Source organism: Schistocerca serialis, chromosome 4, assembly GCF_023864345.2.
Source record: "Schistocerca serialis cubense isolate TAMUIC-IGC-003099 chromosome 4, iqSchSeri2.2, whole genome shotgun sequence".
NCBI classification, from domain to species: Eukaryota; Metazoa; Arthropoda; class Insecta; order Orthoptera; family Acrididae; genus Schistocerca; species Schistocerca serialis.
Genome location: NC_064641.1, coordinates 409,171,450 through 409,190,207, shown reverse-complemented (window position 1 = coordinate 409,190,207; position 18,758 = coordinate 409,171,450). Strand labels below are relative to the sequence as shown.

Here is an 18,758-nt window from a genome sequence, read left to right as displayed (position 1 = left end):
AATGATAATGATGACAGACTTGTACACTGCGGATCACCTCCTAATTATGTGTCACTTTAAGAATTAATGAGATCAATAAAATTTGAGTACTTACATACAATCAGAATCTACCCTTAATTTACAATTCGCCGCAGTCTTTGTTCCTTCCTTCACCCGGCCGACAGCGTTAGCAATGCTCTCGCGCTGGTACTTGGATATCTCTCGGTCGGGGGCGTTTCTGACGCTTCTGGTGCCACTCTGAGCAGCGTGTGACGGGAGCAGGGGTCTTGGGCTGACCATAACCAAACTGTAGACTGTAACTGACCAGCGGGAGAGCCAGACACAGCTGTGGACTGCGATGGGTGCGTGGTGGACTTTAGTCCGGTGGCAGTGAGGATGCCGTTCATACACTCCCGTCGTTGTCCACAGAGCAGTTGGGAGGCAATCGGCTGGTGGGGAGTCAAGAATGGGAAGTCCTCTCCAAGCTAGTATGCCAAGGAGCTGTCTACGGAACCTGACTAACAGTCAACACGGGGCTTTACCCCTGTGATAACAGAACAACCCCCATAGGATGGTCGGTGACTTTTCCCAGGCGTGAGGACAGCGATTGCAATGGAGACGCAGACAGGGGCTGCAGACTAAAAGAGGAGTACCGTGTGTGTCCTTTAGCGACCGACTGTCTGTATTTGGATCGGTAGAGTGATGCAACATAATGTAAAGTGAAACGCACAGGATGTATCAGGTCGTCAGAAATGTTACACATGAAAGGTCCGTGGATAGGCATGTGTGGTTGTTGTGTTGCGGCATTCTGTTTTCCTCCAATGTGAAAGCCATATTGATTGATTTACAGTGTACCATTTTACAGAAGGTAGCTAGTTTTTACTCTGTTGTTAGCGTGACTGATTTCTCTTTTGTGAAGAAGTATACCTAATGTGTGATAAATTCTTTGTAAATTTGAGCCTACACCTAGACAGCCTGGAGACTGAACTCCAGCCCACCCAAAACCTACGCTAAAACAATATCAAACTCAAATTCTTTCTTTTAGCACAGTTTATGAATACATACATACATACATACATACATATATATATATATATATATATATATATATATATATATATATATATAATTGTACCTCGTAACGATTTCAAACGATGTAAACAAATTATTAAACTGGACATGTTTTAGCTACTTATGTCGAAAATTTTCAATTTAGTACTTCGTTTACATTGTTTGAAATCGTTATGAGGTACAATTACTGTTAAGCAGACAGTTTCTGAGATCATGTTTTGGGTGTAGGACACCATCACCTCAAGGGATTTTCAGCATATGGCCGAATAAAAAGTTAAAAGTAGTTTAATCTGCAACAAAAGTATATCTTAACGCGAAGAAGCCGCTGACAGCGCTAGCTATGTGATAAATAGCGTTATAAAAAGTGGCTGGTTGCTGTAACGTTCTCTGCAACAACCAGTCTTTATTTTGTACACAGCCACGGTCTCAAAATGTCAGTTTTCCGGAAAATAGCATACGCTGGTTTTTTTCTTTGGGTAGTAGTTAGATGATTTGTTGAATTTCAGATCTTAGTTGGAATATGCTTTTTCTGGAAGTAGTTGTGTAATGCTTAGTTTTTATTAGGGAGTGGCGCTATGTTTTTGATCTACCGTGAAAGACTGATAGTAAGGCATTTTCGTTAACAGGTTAAATTTGCTTCTTTGGCAAATAAATATGTAAATTCATTGTACAATACAACATATTTCACACGATGTTTCTCGTCAGTTTCTCCCAGCGTAGATAACGAGAGTTAATTTGCAGGGTGTCCAGATAGAGCATGGTGTCGCAAGGGCATAACATTCCACCGAATAACCATGTTGCCATTGTCGAGAGCTACGCTTAACAGGCTATTCATGAGCTTACTTGTTGATGACAACGTGGTCCTTTAACGATTTATTGTATTCGTTTGACATCAAGATAAGGTTCTACACTCGTGATTAATTTCTTACTTTATACGATTTACTCGGAAAATTATAGTGAAAGTTATTAAATTTGATATATTCTTTATTACAATTTATTCATTTGTTTACTCGTGTGGTTCACGGCCTGTATTACCTTTTAATTGATGCTATATCGGTGGCTGCTTCGGGTAAGTGATTATAATGAGTGTACGTGAAGTGGAGTGCCGTCCTCGTATTGTTGATACCGGTGACGGAGGGGGCTGGTTGGATCTATGTCTGCCAATAGACTACTCATCTTCAATAACAGCAAGTGAGTGTCGACTTTAAGGTCCTCATTTTATGAATTAATGACCATCAACAGCATAAGAAGGCGTCACTCCATTAGGCACCAAAGACAAGTTCGGAATCTGATTCAGCAGTTAAGGGACTTTACACCATCTTATTTTCTCACTTGCCGAACAAATACAGGCAATGCAAATTTCTTCTTATTACTAGCATTCGAACCAGCTACCTACAAATTATGTTGCGGATTTTTTTTTTTTTTTTGTCACTGGATGAAGAACAGCAAAGGTTTCCTTTCTCTGAAAATTGTTGAGTTACTGAAGCGACTGTCTGGCATTACGAGAAAGTAGCCTGTGCGGGAAATTATGAAGACATTGATGGACAAAAACGTGTTAGCAACAACTAAATTTCAGGAACAGGTAAAATCTTTTGATATCATTAGTCCCTTGTTCCACTCACCGTGTGTTACTTTGCTACCAGATTTCTCCTGAATTTGCAGTTTGACTATGTATAACTGAAACATAATTGACTTAAAAGAATTATGGCAGTTTCCTGTCAAGAGAGTACTCTGATAGTTGACATTTAATGTTACACGTGGCTGGAACTTGCCGTCAGTAAAAGTTACGGCAGTGTTTGTCATTGATTCAAATAACTCTTAGTCGTTTAACCTTGTGATTACTCGTCAATTAACAATGAAAATGCTGTAAGGCTGAAAACGAAAATACCATTAAACAAAATGCCATATGCAAGGTCATTCATTTACACTACAAACTATCATGAATATCTGTCAGTAATATCTGAGTTGGAGTATGTAATTAATCCAAAATGTCTGAGTATGACAGTACTGAGAAAATAAGTGGCTATCAGAAGGAAACGGTTCATATATAGGAATCTGTTTTTTGTCTCATCAGTTTTCTGACTGGTTTGATGCGACCCGCCAAAAATTCCTCTCCTGTATCAAACTTTTCATCTCAGAGTAGCAGTTGAAACCTACGTTCTCAATTATTTGCTAGGTATATTCCATCTCTGTTTTCCGCTACAGCTTTTACCCTGTACAGCTCCCTCTAGTACCGTGAAAATCATTCCCTGGTGTCTTAACGAATGTCCTACCTTACTGTCCTTTCTTCTTGTCAATGTTTTCCATATTTTCCTTTCCTCGCCGATTCTGCAGAGAACCTCCCATTACGTACCTAATCAGTCCACCTAATTTTCAGCATTCTTCTGTGACACGACATTTCAAATCCGTCGTTTCTCTTCTTTTTCGGTTTTCTCCCAGTCCATGTTTCACTACTATAGAAGGCTGTACTCCAAACGTACATTTTCAGAAATTGAGTCCTATGTTTGAGACTGGTAAATTTCTCTTGGCCAGGAACTCCCTTTTTCCTAGTGATAGCCTGCTTTTTATGTCCTCCTTGCACCATCTGTGATGGGTTATCTTGCTGCCTGCATAGCAGAATTCCTTAACTTCATTTACTTCGTTACCACCAATCCTGACGTTAAGTTTCTCGCTGTTCCCGTTTCTGATACTCCTCTTTACTTTCATCTTTCTTCCATTTACTCTCAATCCATATTTTGTACTCATTAGACTATTGATTCTCTTCAGCACATCCCGTAATTCTTCTTTACTTTCACTGAGTATAGCAATGCCATCAGCGAAATCTTATCATCTATATCCTTTCATCTTGAATTTTAATTCCACTCTTGACCCTTTCTTTTATTTCCATAATTATTTCTCCGATGTATAGGTTGAACAGTAGGGGTGAAAGACTATATCACTGCCTTACATCCTTTTTACCCGAGCACTTCGTTCTTATTGTTCCTACTTGGCCGGCCGGGGTGGCCAAGCGGTTAAAGGCGCTACAGTCTGGAACCGCGCGACCGCTACGCTCGCAGGTTCGAATCCTGCCTCGGGCATGGCTGTGTGTGATGTCCTCAGTTTATTTAGGTTTAAGCAGTTCTAAGTTCTAGGGGACTGATGATCTTAGAAGTTAAGTCCCACAGTGCTGAGAGCCCATTGAACCATTTTTTTTTGTTCCTTCTTTTTTCTTGTGTATGTTGTATATTAGCTGAGCAACCCGGCGTTGCACGGATAATTATTTCTTCTAGCCTTCTATTAGTCCACCCCCTCCTCCTTCCTCTCTCTGTCCGTCTCTTCCTTGTCCATATCCTTTGTCTCTCTGTCCATGTCCCTTTCCTTCGTCTTTCTGCCCATCTCCTCCTGCCTCCCCCCCCCCCCTCTCTCTATCCACGTCCTCCTCCCACCTCTCTCTACTCATCCCATCTCTCTGTATCCACCTCTCCTCCTTCCTGTCTCTATTCATCCCCCTATTCCTGTCCACTACATCCACCCCCACCTCTCTCTGTCCATATCCACCACTCCATTTCTGTGTTAACTTCCTCCATGCCCCCACTCTCTGTCAATCTCCTTCTCCCCTCTTTAATTCCATCTACCTTCTTCCTTCCTATCTGCCCATCCCCTCGTCCTCTTTTCTCTCTTCACATCGTCTCAGTCACCGCAATAAGAGGCAGGCGATTCTTACCCCTTTCCAGATTTTAAGTGATATACCAGAAACGCTTCGAATTGTCCACAATGTTACAGAACATTCCACAACATTGGACAGTGTTCTGGAATGTTCCACAATAACGTGCGATCTTCCCGAACATTCCAGAACATCTCAGATAATTGTGGAACATTCCTGAACAGTCTGTAACGTTGTGGACTGGTCTAGAATACTCTCGAATGTTCTGGAATGTGTTTCAATATTCTCGAATGTTCTAGAAATTTCTGGAGGGCGGAACTTCCCAGCCCTCATATCTTCAAAAGCACACCGTTCAGGAAAATTGGGAGCCTTCTTCATGAATTGGGATAGCGGGCTATCACATAATATAACTCCCTTAATTGTACCGGGACTCGTTTCTCAGTTTTAGCGGCACGCACACTGTACACTTACTTTTATTATATAAATATTGAATAACCGTCTTGCCATATAGCTTACCCCTATTTTCCCCAGAGTTACGAACATCTTGCACCATTTTACATCGGCGAATGCTTTTTCCAAGTCGACAAACCCTATGAAGCATTTCGATTTTTCTTTAACCTTGCTTCCATTATCAACCGCAACGTAGAACTTCCCCTCTGGTGCTTTTACGTTTCCTAAAGCCTAGCTGATCGACATCTAACACATCAATTTTCTTTTCTATTCTTTTGTACATTATTCTTGCAGCTGTTACGCCGATTGTGTGATAATTTTCGCACTCATCAGCTCTTGCAACCCTCAGAATTGTATGGATGACATTTTTGGAAAGTCAGATGGTGTATCACCAAACATTCTGCAGACCAACGTGAATAATCGTTTTGTTGCCACTTCCCCCAAAGATTTTAGAAATCCTGATGGAATGTTATACAGGATGAAGAAAAATTTGCGCACTCGGCCTTCGCAGAGCGATACCTCGCATAGTCGCAGTATAAAAATGTCTGTCACAAAATTTCGTCCTGCGGATATTTCCGGTAGTAAATGGGAGTTAAAGATTAGCAATCCGGCAACCCGGAATCACATGTACGCCAAGTATCTTCATCAGGAGACGATATAACCGCTGTGCAGTTTATACAGTGGATACCGTTTTGGGTTAGCATGCAAGAGGTCCAGTGTTCGATTCTGGGTCGAGGCTTATTTGTGTCTTAAGCGTCATACAGCGATTACAGTAGGTCTTCTGCAAAACATTCGCAGTTGCGTACCATGAACACAGAGATGGTAGTGCAACTGTTTTCATTGGTCAGCTTTCAAAGAATCCTTTTGCACGTCGTGCTCCCATCGAAATCATTTGCAAAGTACGTTGCTAGCCCTGCTGGTGACATAAGATCCTAACTAAATGTAATGGGCCAGAACGGAGCAATAATAACAGTTGGTATTAATCGAGGGAACTATTGAGGGAGGGTTCACAGAAACAAGTTTGGAATCTAGTAGATGCTATGGTAAGAAGCGATGCGCGTCCACAGCGTGCAATTGGTTTCTTTAAAGACTGACCAATGAAAACGATTATTCTTCCACTTCGGGTGTTCCTGGAACATACCTGCAAATGTTTTATAGAAGACTCTCTGCAATCGCTGTATAACGATTAAGACGCCAGATACCATACCACTCAGACTACTTTCAGCGAATAAAAACAAATACGCCTCGGCACAAAATCGAACCTTCGATCTCCTGCACGGTAACACTGCATCAACTGCAGAGTACATTTGCTATAACCTAACAAAGATAGTTGGCGTACACGTGATTACAGTGTTGCCAGATTGCCAGTGTTTAACGTCCATTTACTGCCCGAAATATGCGCAGGGCGAAAGTTTTTGAGAAACATTTTTGTATTGTTAGTACGTGAATAATCGTTCTGCGAAGTCCGAGTGCGCGAATTCTTCATCAGACTGCATATCCCTTAGGAGTGTGTGAATGTGATAACGCTTGAAAGAAAAACCAAGGAAGGAAAAAGTAAGTGGCAAATTGTCGTTCCACCAAGGCAATAGCTTCATACTTACAGAAAAAACGGTTGTTTGTTATTTTACATGCAGAACAAATATATTTGAACTACTCAGTTACAAATGTTGGCTGCTCATATTTTGGTTATTTTCAGCAGAGGTATAACAGGAACGTCTCTGTCATGCATCCGCTAAGTTGACATTTTCCAAAAGATATTTAGCAACACTGGACTAATATTTATGTAGGAATTGTTACACTTTTTATCATTTTTTGACAAGAAACTGTGATTTCAATATGAAGTTGATATAGTTTGTAAGTATAATATATCCGTTTTAGTACTGTGTGGAGTATAACTACTCTGTATCCGTTGGCGCATCGCAAAGCCGCCTTAGGTCTAGTGTATACGTGACTAAAGCTGCACTCGACACCAAAAACTGGTTTGGATAGCACAGTTCTTTACTCAAGGTGGTCCTGCTGATGGTGGTTCGTCGTTGCCTTTGCCTGACGTTTGAATCAAGTTACCTAGTCGCAGGAGGATCTACAGTTCAACATGGATATTAATCATGATACAGCTTTATATTATTCTATTAGACAAATCGTTATTGGATGTCAAAAAAGATATGAGAAAAATACTTACTTTGAATTTAACCCTGAAACATTCTGTTTCTTGTCTGATAGTTACCACTTAGACACAGAGTCATGAACATATGTAGGACAAGTAATATCTTAACAGAAACAATGGTAATTACCTCCAATCTGATACAACAGTTGGTGTTACTACACAAAGATAATAAAAGTTTTCACTGTCGGCTTCAATTTGCTTTTAGGCTGATTTAGAAATGACGATGTCTGTTACCGATCACTTTCACAGCTAGAAGTTCTTGTTCTTGAGTGCAATATATATATACGCAATGTTATGACTTACAGACTCACCATCGCACAGACCAAACCGCTAGGGATATAAACTTGAAATTAGGAGGAGTATTCATCTGTTGTCGTCGTTTAAGAAGGGACTTCTTGAAATTCCATCACTCATGGGGAGAAATAGACAATGAAAGGTTTTGTGGAAGTTTTTGCTTAAAACAATTTTGAAAAAAGGCCTACGAAAATTGGTAGAAATAAAGAAATCCGTGTTTCAGCATTTTTAGAAATTTAACCGCAATTAGGGTGAAATGGTGGGTCAAAGTTCTCTCTTAAAATAAATAGTTAAAAAGAAATACTAAAACATTTTTGAAGCTTCATCTATGAAAAATGGTATTTGACTTCTCGGTCACAAATGATAACATACGTGTTTCAGTGTTTTGGAAATTCAACTCCTAAGCGGATGAAGTCGGGAATGAAATTTTTACAGAATGCTTCATTATGAAAGCATTTAAAAGCTAAATCTACGAAAGTTTGAGTTTGGTTTCTTGGTTGGAAATAAAAAGAACTTGTTTCACTGTTCTTCAACCTCAACCCGTCAGGGGGTGAAATAGAACCAGACTGATTCCCTCACTCATCACCGTCCCTCCCAAACTGCTAAGAACAGATACCTGAAATGTGGAGAGGGTGTAGATCTTATGCTGTAGGCATCGTTTAAGAAGGAATTGTTCGAAATTCCTCTGCTAAAGGGATGAAATGTGTCACGGAAAGCTTTTCGAAAGTATGTCGCCATTAAGGCAATTTTGAAGCTAGAACTACGAAGATTGGTGTATGGTTTCTTAATTTCCAAATAAAAAATAACTATTTTCGCAGTTTGGAAAATTCAACCACTAAGGAGGTAAAATAGTGGGTGACAGTCCACCTTCCTCTCTATCAGTTTCTTTTCTTAATGAATCGTTATTAAAGAACTACCAAAGCTGTTGTAAAGGTACATCTATGAAAATTGGTATTTGACTTCTCTGTTAGAAATTTTAAAAAATACGTGTTTCATTGTTTTGGAAATTTAACCCCTTACGCTGAAGATTAGATGGGTAGATCACATAACTAATGTGGAGGTACTGAATATAATTGGGGAGAAGAGGAGTTTGTGGCACAACTTGGCAAGAAGAAGGGACCGGTTGGAAGGACATGGTCTGAGGCATCAAGGGATCACAAATTTAGCATTGGAGGGCAGTGTGGAGGGTAAAAATCATAGAGGGAGACCAAGAGATGAATACACTAAGCAGATTCAGAAGGACGTAGGTTGCAGTAAGTACTGGGAGATGAAGAAGCTTGTACAGGATAGAGTAGCATGGAGAGCTGCATCAGACTAGTCTCAGGCCTGAAGACCACAACAACAACAACAACCCCTTACTGCAGTAAAATAGGGGATGTAAAGATTTATGACACTATCTCGTTATGAAAGCATTTTCCTCACAATCTAATCTATTAAAAATTAAAATTAATGATAAATTAAGTGTTTTACTGTTTTTGGAAATTCAACCCCTAAGGGTGTGAAACAGGGAATAAAAATCTTTAGGGAACCATTTCGTTGCATTACAGAAATGTAAAGTTAAGTATATGGTAATTCGTATTTCACTTTTCAATTAGATATGAAGAAATGTGTATTGGGGGATGAAAGTTTCTAAGGAAATATCACCACAGCAACTCAAAAGGCCTTATTAACAAAAACCTTGGACTTCAGCTATCAGACTCGCTTTTGGTCAGAAATACATTATGAAAAGACCATACTTCTATGGCCTTAATAATGTGTGAGAAGTTTAGAAGGCGTTGCAGTTTGTGAACAAAGTAAACATTCGATTTCAGAAAAACAAAAAAAATCTGTGCAGACCATACAGTCTGCGAGGGCGAAGCAGCAGGCGCTAAGCTAGTTAAAACTATTCTAACCTTTTTCGCCCCACACTAACATGGAATTTACTTTTCCGTGGCCTCTACCGTAATTATCTACCTCAACTCAGAGTTCTGTGGAAGTGGTAATGTTTGTAATGAGCTTATGCGTTTGGCGATTCCAAGAAAACCGAGAGAGTGAGGGCAGTGGTTAGCATGCCGAAGTCTCATTTAGTTAACATGCTGGAATCTGTAACATTATGTGATAGCCTTATCATTTTAAATCATTCACTAATCGAGCAGTCGCTCGGCAACAGCTACAGTTAGCAGATAATGTTGCGAGAATGTAAAAGGTGAACGACCTGTGACGTAGCTTGTTTATTGTCGAAGCGCCGTTAGAGATGCTGTGAGTTATTGACTTTGAAAATCGCGGCGCGAAAAACGGACAGAAGAAGAACACTTTTTTACACTTTTTTTTTTTTTTTTTTTTTTGATGTACGAGATATTCTCGATGAACAATTACTCATTCTTCTCTTGTCTCCTGTAACTTGTGTCGGACGCGCATGTCTTGCGGCCGTATTATTATCGTTAAAAATAATATGGTTTTAGTGTAAAGTAAATGTGTAATACTAAAAGTGCCTAGCAGTAGATTTATTGTGCGACGTGTATGTGAAAACGTCGAAGGAATTGTTTTCATTACGAGAAGTGCCAGTCAAAACGGCATCCATGTTAAATCCTTCATTGCAGTGTAAGTTCGTCTATTAATTGCCATAAATTCAGATTTAAATGGAACTGGTGTATCGACTATTTATTTAATATAGAATCTATGTCTCACTCCTTCATGAAGTTATTTAATTTTCTTTATGTTTCTGCCAAATAGAGTGTTCACAGTCACGAATTCTTTCGTCGAAATCGGACGGAAGTTGTATGCGGCGAAATATTTTCTCCGCGCCATATTCTATTGGTAAATGCATGATAAACTACGGTCCCGTAGGAAATTCATGTTGAGCTATCCAAAAATAATTATATTTTGAATAGGCATTTACTCTCTTCCGCAATGCAACTTCCGACTGATCAGACGATCCAACAAGAAACAGCCGCACACGGTCGGCGTTCGCAAATATGTTTCCACCGCTGATTATAGCTATATGTTACAGCACAAAAGTAAACATATTGTTATAATTAGCGGCTACGAACGGGGACATTTATAACAGTATGTTTATGTATACACATTACGTAAACATATCGTTATAATTGGCGCCCGAACAGGGACCCGAATAAAAAAAAAAAAAAAAAAAAAAAAAAAAAAAACTTAAAGGAATAAAAATTTATGTAAGATAGGAATTGTGGAAATATTCATAAATAATTGTAGCTAATCTTGTGCTTTTTATTTGTTACATGACATCAAACGCCATCCAACAAAATTTCCATTGAGCGAAAGAAACGAGATATTCAGAGAAAATTACGGAAGAGAGATTTTTTTTTTGGAACAGAATTTGTGCGAAAATCTAGTTGCAACGCCCAAGGCAGTCATCAACAACGTAAGTTAAAATTTCGTTAGCCATAGCCAAGCTTCCTTAATTTCATCCGACATTAATCAATTTGTGACGATCTTTAGTAGTTGCAGTAAAAATTTGCTTTGAATTCAGTAGATTGCATTTAGTAGAGTAGAAATTTCTTCAAGTATTGTTTAAATTACATTGTTGTGTATTGCATATCAATTGTTTTTAAATGTCCGCTGCCTGTTCACGGAGCTGACCAGCCTTAGTTTTCATTTATTTTGACCAGTGTGCAGCCATACTTTCTTTACGGTCCAGAATAGTCTCTTGTTCTCGTGACGTGCAACTCCCGACATTCCGAACTTGGACGTAGCAGTGACAACCGACTCGCAACCGATAAATTACATCTCTGTCGACAGCTGACGGCCGTAGCTCAAACGAACTTCATTGACTTCCTCTTTATAAATAAGTGAGCTATGGCAGACGATAAAATGTCATCACTAGATTCAAATGAACAGAATGAAACGAGTGAAGTGTCGCGCCGCTTACGGTCCCGCACAATAATTAGTAGGGCTGAGACACCAATCGAAACAATTGTAGAAAGTGAAGTGGGAAATCTTACGGACCTTAATGCCTCACACCATAATGTTACTGGTACTGAACTAGACAATGCCAGCATAGTTTCTGCCACTAGTAGTCGTAGCCATATACCGGTTACAAGGGAGGCAGGTGAAAGCAATTCAGGGGTAGTGACAGACGATGTATTCAAACAGCTACTGAGTCAAATAAGTCAAAGGATGCAGGACGGAAATCGCCAAATGTTAGCCTCGCTTGAAGATAAACTGTCTACAATAAGCGAAGAAATAAAAACTGTTAGAGAAAACGTAACCAAAGAAGTAGCAAAGCAAGTTAAGGATGCTGTTTCTCAAATGCGAAGTGGAATAATTATCGAACTGAATGACACTTTAGCTACCATGCAAAGCGAGACAGCTGACATCCGAAACGCAACCAAGAATCTTGATTCCACCGTAACCACGGTTAATCACAGATTAGACAGAGTAACTACGCAGGTAGAAAAATTAACCGAGGGAGTGTCAAACTTGACTCTGGAAACGGAAACGAAAGTAAAGGAGAGGCTAGATAGTCATGAGAGAGAATTTAGAGAAAAGTATGAGAACTGGATTGCTGGAAAGGACAAATTTGTCGAAGATAAAATTAACAAAGACCTAGTAGAGACTGTGAAAGCAACCACTCTTGGTATCTTGTCAGCTCCTGGAAACTCCGGAGATACCGTAATGTCTGAACTCGGTAGCATTAGGCGTACCCTTCAGCCAGAATTACCAAATTGGAAGCAAGAGGTAACGGAACAGCTAAATAACCTGAAGGCACAAGTGAGTAGTAGTTCCCGAATACAGAGACCGAATTTTCCTAACTCTTTAGCCTCAGAGGAAGAAGATGAATTATTTCGTCAATTCCGAATACCTGTTGTATCTAGTGAACACACTTCACCACCACATATTCCAGTTAGTCACCGAAACCAAGAATCTGACTCAGTAGTAAAAATGATGAAGGAAGAAAGCATGATAAAGCATCGAGTTTTTCAAACCTTTAACCCGGAAAAACGAAATATCCACCCAATTGTTTTTCTTCGTGGATTCTCCGGCATTTTTCCAAATTCGTGGACTGATAGACAGCGTATCCAATTTGTTACCGGATATATAGGTGGCGAATCGGCAAAATGGGGAACAGAAATGGTTGATAAGTGTCGAACATATGAGGAGTTTGAGCACTGTTTCCTCAGCAAATTTTGGAGCGAAGGTGTTCAGAAGCGCCTTCGTAAAGAAGTCTATAATGCAGAACAATTTGACCCCAGGAATAGTAGCCTGAGAAAGTACTTCGAAAAATATCTTGGCAAAATTAGGTATTGGGATAACCCTATCAATAGTAAAGATGTAATTATGATTCTCAAGTCTAAATTACCCATTTCGATTCGTGAAAAGCTGATAGCCATACCAGATGATGAACCAGATAGCTTTCTGTCGATATTAGATTCCTTAGACCTGATCTATGAGGACATGAGAGCTAACAAACCGCGGAATACTCCGCACAATTCTTGGCCACAACATTACGACAGTAACGGCTATGAAAAGCCAGGGAACGATTCAAAAAATAGTAACGATTGGCAAAACGGAAATAAAAGCAGTGGGTATCCGCACAAAAGGAATAGACATAATCAACACAACCGATTCAATCCCGTGTATAACACGACTGGTAACCAGTACGGCAATCAATCGTACAAGCAGAAGTTTGGAAACGTTTTCAGTCAAAAAGGTTGGCAACAGCAGAGCGGATCGCAATGGAATGCACCGTACTCGCGCAGCCAACACTCAGATTACGGGCAGCAACAAACAGCTGATAACGCCCACTCATACCAATACAACTCCGCGCCTAGTAAAAATCAAGCGCAGGGAATGTACAGAAACACACAGTTTAACGGCAAACCACAGTGTGAATGTGGATTTCACAGTAACAATTCCGGAAATCATAATAGTAATAAAAATCATCAGACCCCGCGAAGGCATTACAATCCCCCTGTATTTTTCACAAACGCGGAAGACAGTAACACGTATTGGACACCAGAACAAACGCAGCAACATTTTGACACGAGGTTTGTGCATAACAGTAATTTTGTTCCTCAGTGTTCTCACAATGTCAGATTGGTCGAACTTTCTAATGATGAAGGCCAATCAAAACCACACAAGCAGGAAAACTAAGTTCAGCATCTGAAAGCTCCCTAAGTGATGCTGTGAGACAGAATGGGGGCGACCACTTCGACGGAGAGACTAACCATGACGTACCTGTACTGAGATACGGTGTTAACTTATAAAGTAGGCGAAAAGGTCTTGGTAAAAACACACTTTAAACCATCGTTGCTCTTACACAAAAATCGAAAATGGCAAAGTCTTTTTGAGGGACCTTACGAGATCCTTCGTATACCGCATACAGGTTGTTATCTGATTTCTGATCCCGCAAATGGAAAAATAAAAGGGTTATACCATCACTCTGATCTTAAAAAATATCATGCTACAGAATAAGTCAAAAGGAAAGCTTTATAATGACAAGAGAAGGTTAGCCGCTAGTGACTAAGTGACAACTGATTTGACTTCGTTAAAAAAATGCTTAGAATATATTACACGACCGTGAGTCTATCTTGCTATACAGCAGACAATTTAAAATATGTTATCTTGAGCCATAATTTAAGCACAGACAAGCTGATAAATGAAAAAAAAATTCTTGTTTAACAAAGAAAGTGATCAACTCCAAGAACTCTAGTTTTAAGATTTAGTTTTAAGGAGATAATATTTAAGAGAGAAAAATGAAATATAAAGCGAAGGATGTGCCTAACAAGCCGGCTTCTGCGATATGAAATGCTAAAGAAGTGAAAATAAAACATAGTATGTAAGATTTTTTTTTTAAGTTCAAGGAGCAATGCTCCAGAAACGAAATTTATTTTCGTCAAGGACAAGGGTCGCTTGACAATTATTGGTTCCTGATCCCACTAAAAAGGAAAACAAGTAACTAGTTTCTACGTCAGCTATGTCTAGATTAAGTTCCAATGTACATAGAAATCTGGAACAGGTTCATCTCTGCATTAAAATAACGTAATGTTTACGAAGCATGTGAGTTACTTGTAAGTACCAACATGACCACGAAAGCGCTATCCTTCAGCTAGATAAACAAAGTAGCATTAATTGTAATTGCAATACGCAGGACAGATACATTCAAAGCCATAAGTGAAATAAATACCAAGTATAAGAGCGTAAGTGGCAAGGACAAAGCAATGATGACTAAATATATATAGAGGTCAATGCAGTGTAGCGCAAGCAGGCGTCAAGGCGAGAATAAAATTACAATGAAACAGCCGGCAAAACAACGCAACTAGTTCTAAATTGGAGCGCGTACGCAGACGTACGGCGCAAAGGGAAATTAATTTCTAAGTCATAAGGAACAAGGAGTTGTTTGCTAGATTTCTTCTTCTATGTATTATTATACCTAAGTCATTCTTCTGAATTTGTTTAAATACCCTAACCCGCCTAAACCCGTCCCGTAGGCTTGACGTCACAGATTGAGAAATGCGGTTGACATGGAAGGTTGGTTTGGCATACGATTTTCAGAAGGAAACGCGTGAACGAAATCGGGAAAAGCTAGTTTTGAAATGTCTTTATTTTTCCTTTTAAAGTCAATCCGAGACGGAAACCGAGATCGCGATAAGGAATTTGAATATTTTCTTGAGTGGTGTTCTGTTCTCATGTGAGAGGGCGATCAAATGTGACTGATCCTCACATCTAGTAAAAAGAGAATTTTTGTTGAAATGACAGTGATAACTTTAATGAATCTAATAAATAGAAAGAACGGCTGAAATGAATTAAAATAATAATAATTGCTAACAGATCGGAGAAACTAATGTATTGTGACTGTGAACTAAAAGCATAATTAGTCTTAGAGAAAGATGATGAACAATGTAAAGCGAAAAGTTAAAGATAGTTACCAACAAAGTAACAGAAATTGAAATGGACATGATAATCGAAGCTCTCAATTAGCAAGCTTCAAAGTGAGACAAACTATTTGATTATAAACTGTAAAAAAAATTGTGTACATAGTAGTGTATAAGTGAAGGCTTAAAATGGTGTGGAAGTCTGCCACAGACACGATGAAAATAAAAAGTGTTAAACGTGCAGATAGGCTGTGTAACCGAAGGCGGTGATGTGATTACGTGCAGTGCATCGGAAACCAAGTGTGTTAGCTGCTTTGCAAAGTGCGAGCGCTAGCCTACCTTAAAATCATCAAAATCGTCTGGAAAATGTGGAGACCGGGATGGTTTCAATGGAGTCTCTGTCCCTGGTAATCCTCGTCCCTCCGCACCAGCTCAGCAAACTACAACACCATCGACGCAACGTGTTCACTGAACCGTGCGCGGAAAAGCTGAAGTACCGCGTGGAGGCTGGTGAGCGCCTCGAGTTGCGATTCAGCTCTAACAATCAGCCTGTGTCAACGTCCATCGACGCAACAAACGCGTTAAATTTAAAGTGATGTACTTGCACAGCACTCCCGCTGCAGTTCGACGAAACGGACTTTCCATGAAAGCCGCTCCCAAAATAAAAGACTCTTATATGAGTTCACAACATATCACATACTATGCTAATGTTATATCCCGTGGATGAAATGCGAACAGCCAAACCACACGCGAATAGTGACAAAGTCAAATTCCTATGAATCCCAAGTCCTAAAATTAGATTTAAGCTTAGTTCTTAGACTAATGGGTATTTATATTTTTTGTTACATGTAACGTGTGTACGTAACATGCGAGTGAGACTCGCCCGCCAGAGCTGATGAAAAGTTTTCTACTCGCAGACCGCAAAGTAACGATCCAACTTCTCAAGGCATAAGCTTCACCTCGAGAAGAATCAAATTTTAACTTTCCTGTCAATACACAAACAATGAAAGCGTAAAAATTATAACAACTAGTGAGCAATGGAAAATGGACACGTGCGAGAAATTCCATGTGTGAGAATTATGTGTGTATAAAAAGATGAATCCTATGTGTTTTCTTTCAGGAGCAAAGAACCTATGAGCTCTGGACAATAACTTGAGGCCACAAAGATGGTCGGTATGAACTCTGTAAAAAAAGGACTGTAATGAGTATAACGTATAATGTCCATTGTAAACTTCGTAGATTTACTGTCTTAGTTTTTAAATTTTTTTGTGTATCTTTACCTTAAGAACTGACTTTGTCTATGAATGAGAGATCACCATATTTGTGTAATCCTAATAATCAAATGACAGGAATACTGTGTTTGATCAATGTAAATCTGTAAAGTACTCAATCCCATAATGTTAACGGCGACATGTGAAATTTGGTAATCTCCTTGATTTCCAAGATTCCCATGGAAGGCAATGTAACATTATGTGATTTACTTATCATTTTAAATCATTCACTAATCGAGCAGTCGCTCGGCAACAGCTACAGTTAGCAAATAATGTTGCGAGAATGTAAAGGTGAACGACCTGTGACGTAGCTTGTTTATTGTCGAAGCGCCGTCAGAGATGCTGTGAGTTATTGACTTTGAAAACCGCGGCGCGAAAAACGGACAGAAGAAGAACACTTTTTTACACACTTTTTTTTTTTTTTTTTTGATGTACGAGATATTCTCGATGAACAATTACTCATTCTTCTCTTGTCTCCTGTAACTTGTGTCGGACGCGCATGTCTTGCGGCCGTATTATTATCGTTAAAAATAATATGGTTTTAGTGTAAAGTAAATGTGTAATACTAAAAGTGCCTAGCAGTAGATTTATTGTGCGACGTGTATGTGAAAACGTCGAAGGAATTGTTTTCATTACGAGAAGTGCCAGTCAAAACGGCATCCATGTTAAATCCTTCATTGCAGTGTAAGTTCGTCTATTAATTGCCATAAATTCAGATTTAAATGGAACTGGTGTATCGACTATTTATTTAATATAGAATCTATGTCTCACTCCTTCATGAAGTTATATAATTTTCTTTATGTTTCTGCCAAATAGAGAGTTCACAGTCATGAATTCTTTCGTCGAAATCGGACGGAAGTTGTATGCGGCGAAATATTTTCTCCGCGCCATATTCTATTGGTAAATGCATGATAAACTACGGTCCCTTAGGAAATTCATGTTGAGCTATCCAAAAATAATTATATTTTGAATAGGCATCTACTCTCTTCCGCAATGCAACTTCCGACTGATCAGACGATCCAACAAGAAACAGTCGCACACGGTCGGCGTTCGCAAATATGTTTCCGCCGCTGATTATAGCTATATGTTACAGCACAAAAGTAAACATATTGTTATAATTAGGGCTACGAACGGGGACATTTATAACTGTATGTTTATGTATACACATTACGTAAACATATCGTTATAAATCGCTTCGAGAGGGCTACGGTTCAGATCCCCATCCGGTCATCCAGAATTGGATTTCTGTGAATTCTGTAAATCACTTAGAGCAAATGCTCAGATGGTTCCATTGAAAATGATATGGCCGATTTCCATTCCCATCCTTCCGTAATCCGAGCTTGTGCTCTTTCTCTAATGACCTCTATATCCATGGGACTTAAGATCTAATCTTGCTTCCATCACTCCTTACTACCAAGAAACAAATGTGCTTGAAGTTCACGTACCTTCAAAGGATGTGTTGTTACCACAGTAACTTGGTGACCCTTTTCAGCAAGTGCTGCCATAATAGCTAAGAACGGCGTTTGGTGACTAATGGACCTCGTTGGATTGATTCCAAGAATTCGTGCGCACTGCGAGACACCAGCAAACAGTAACAGCGCCCACAGCACCGACGTCCTCATGTTGGTTCACAGATTTCTCCTGAAGTCAACGAAATACATCAATTTCACACCCATTGGTCAGGAACTCTTTCACAGCAGAGCATTCCTGTAACAGCAGTGATAACGGAAAGCACTAATATTAATGGCAATTGCAACCCCGTGTGACTGAAAGGGGCTTATTTTATCAGACGTAAGGGAACATGGCAATATATCAACAATTAAGATGTCATAAATATAAATAATCGCTAAAAGTAGAGAAGGTAACTCCGCGACTATGTACAGAAGGCGCCACCATTCCGTGTTACCCCATCACAAACAGCTTCGTTCAGATATGGTGTGGAGCGGTGTGCTTCAGCTTAAAGCTGTCTCACCAATAACAGCGGCGACGCGTCATGGAATGGTAGATCACTGGAGAGATTTGGCACCACATTTGCAAATACAAGTCACGTAACACCCGTC

The 18,758-nt window shown here is 39.6% G+C and overlaps 1 protein-coding gene across 1 annotated transcript in view; it reads right to left on the bottom strand.

Annotated features, from left to right (window-relative positions):
- The window catches only part of LOC126474494 (UDP-glucosyltransferase 2-like), a 105,469-nt gene extending 87,149 nt beyond the window's left edge, over positions 1 to 18,320 (bottom strand). Inside the window, exon 1 of the mRNA XM_050101964.1 lies at positions 18,144 to 18,320. Coding sequence (XP_049957921.1) covers positions 18,144 to 18,320 — 177 coding nt within the window. The remainder of the gene's footprint in view (positions 1 to 18,143) is intronic.
- Between the last annotated feature and the right edge of the window lie 438 nt (positions 18,321 to 18,758).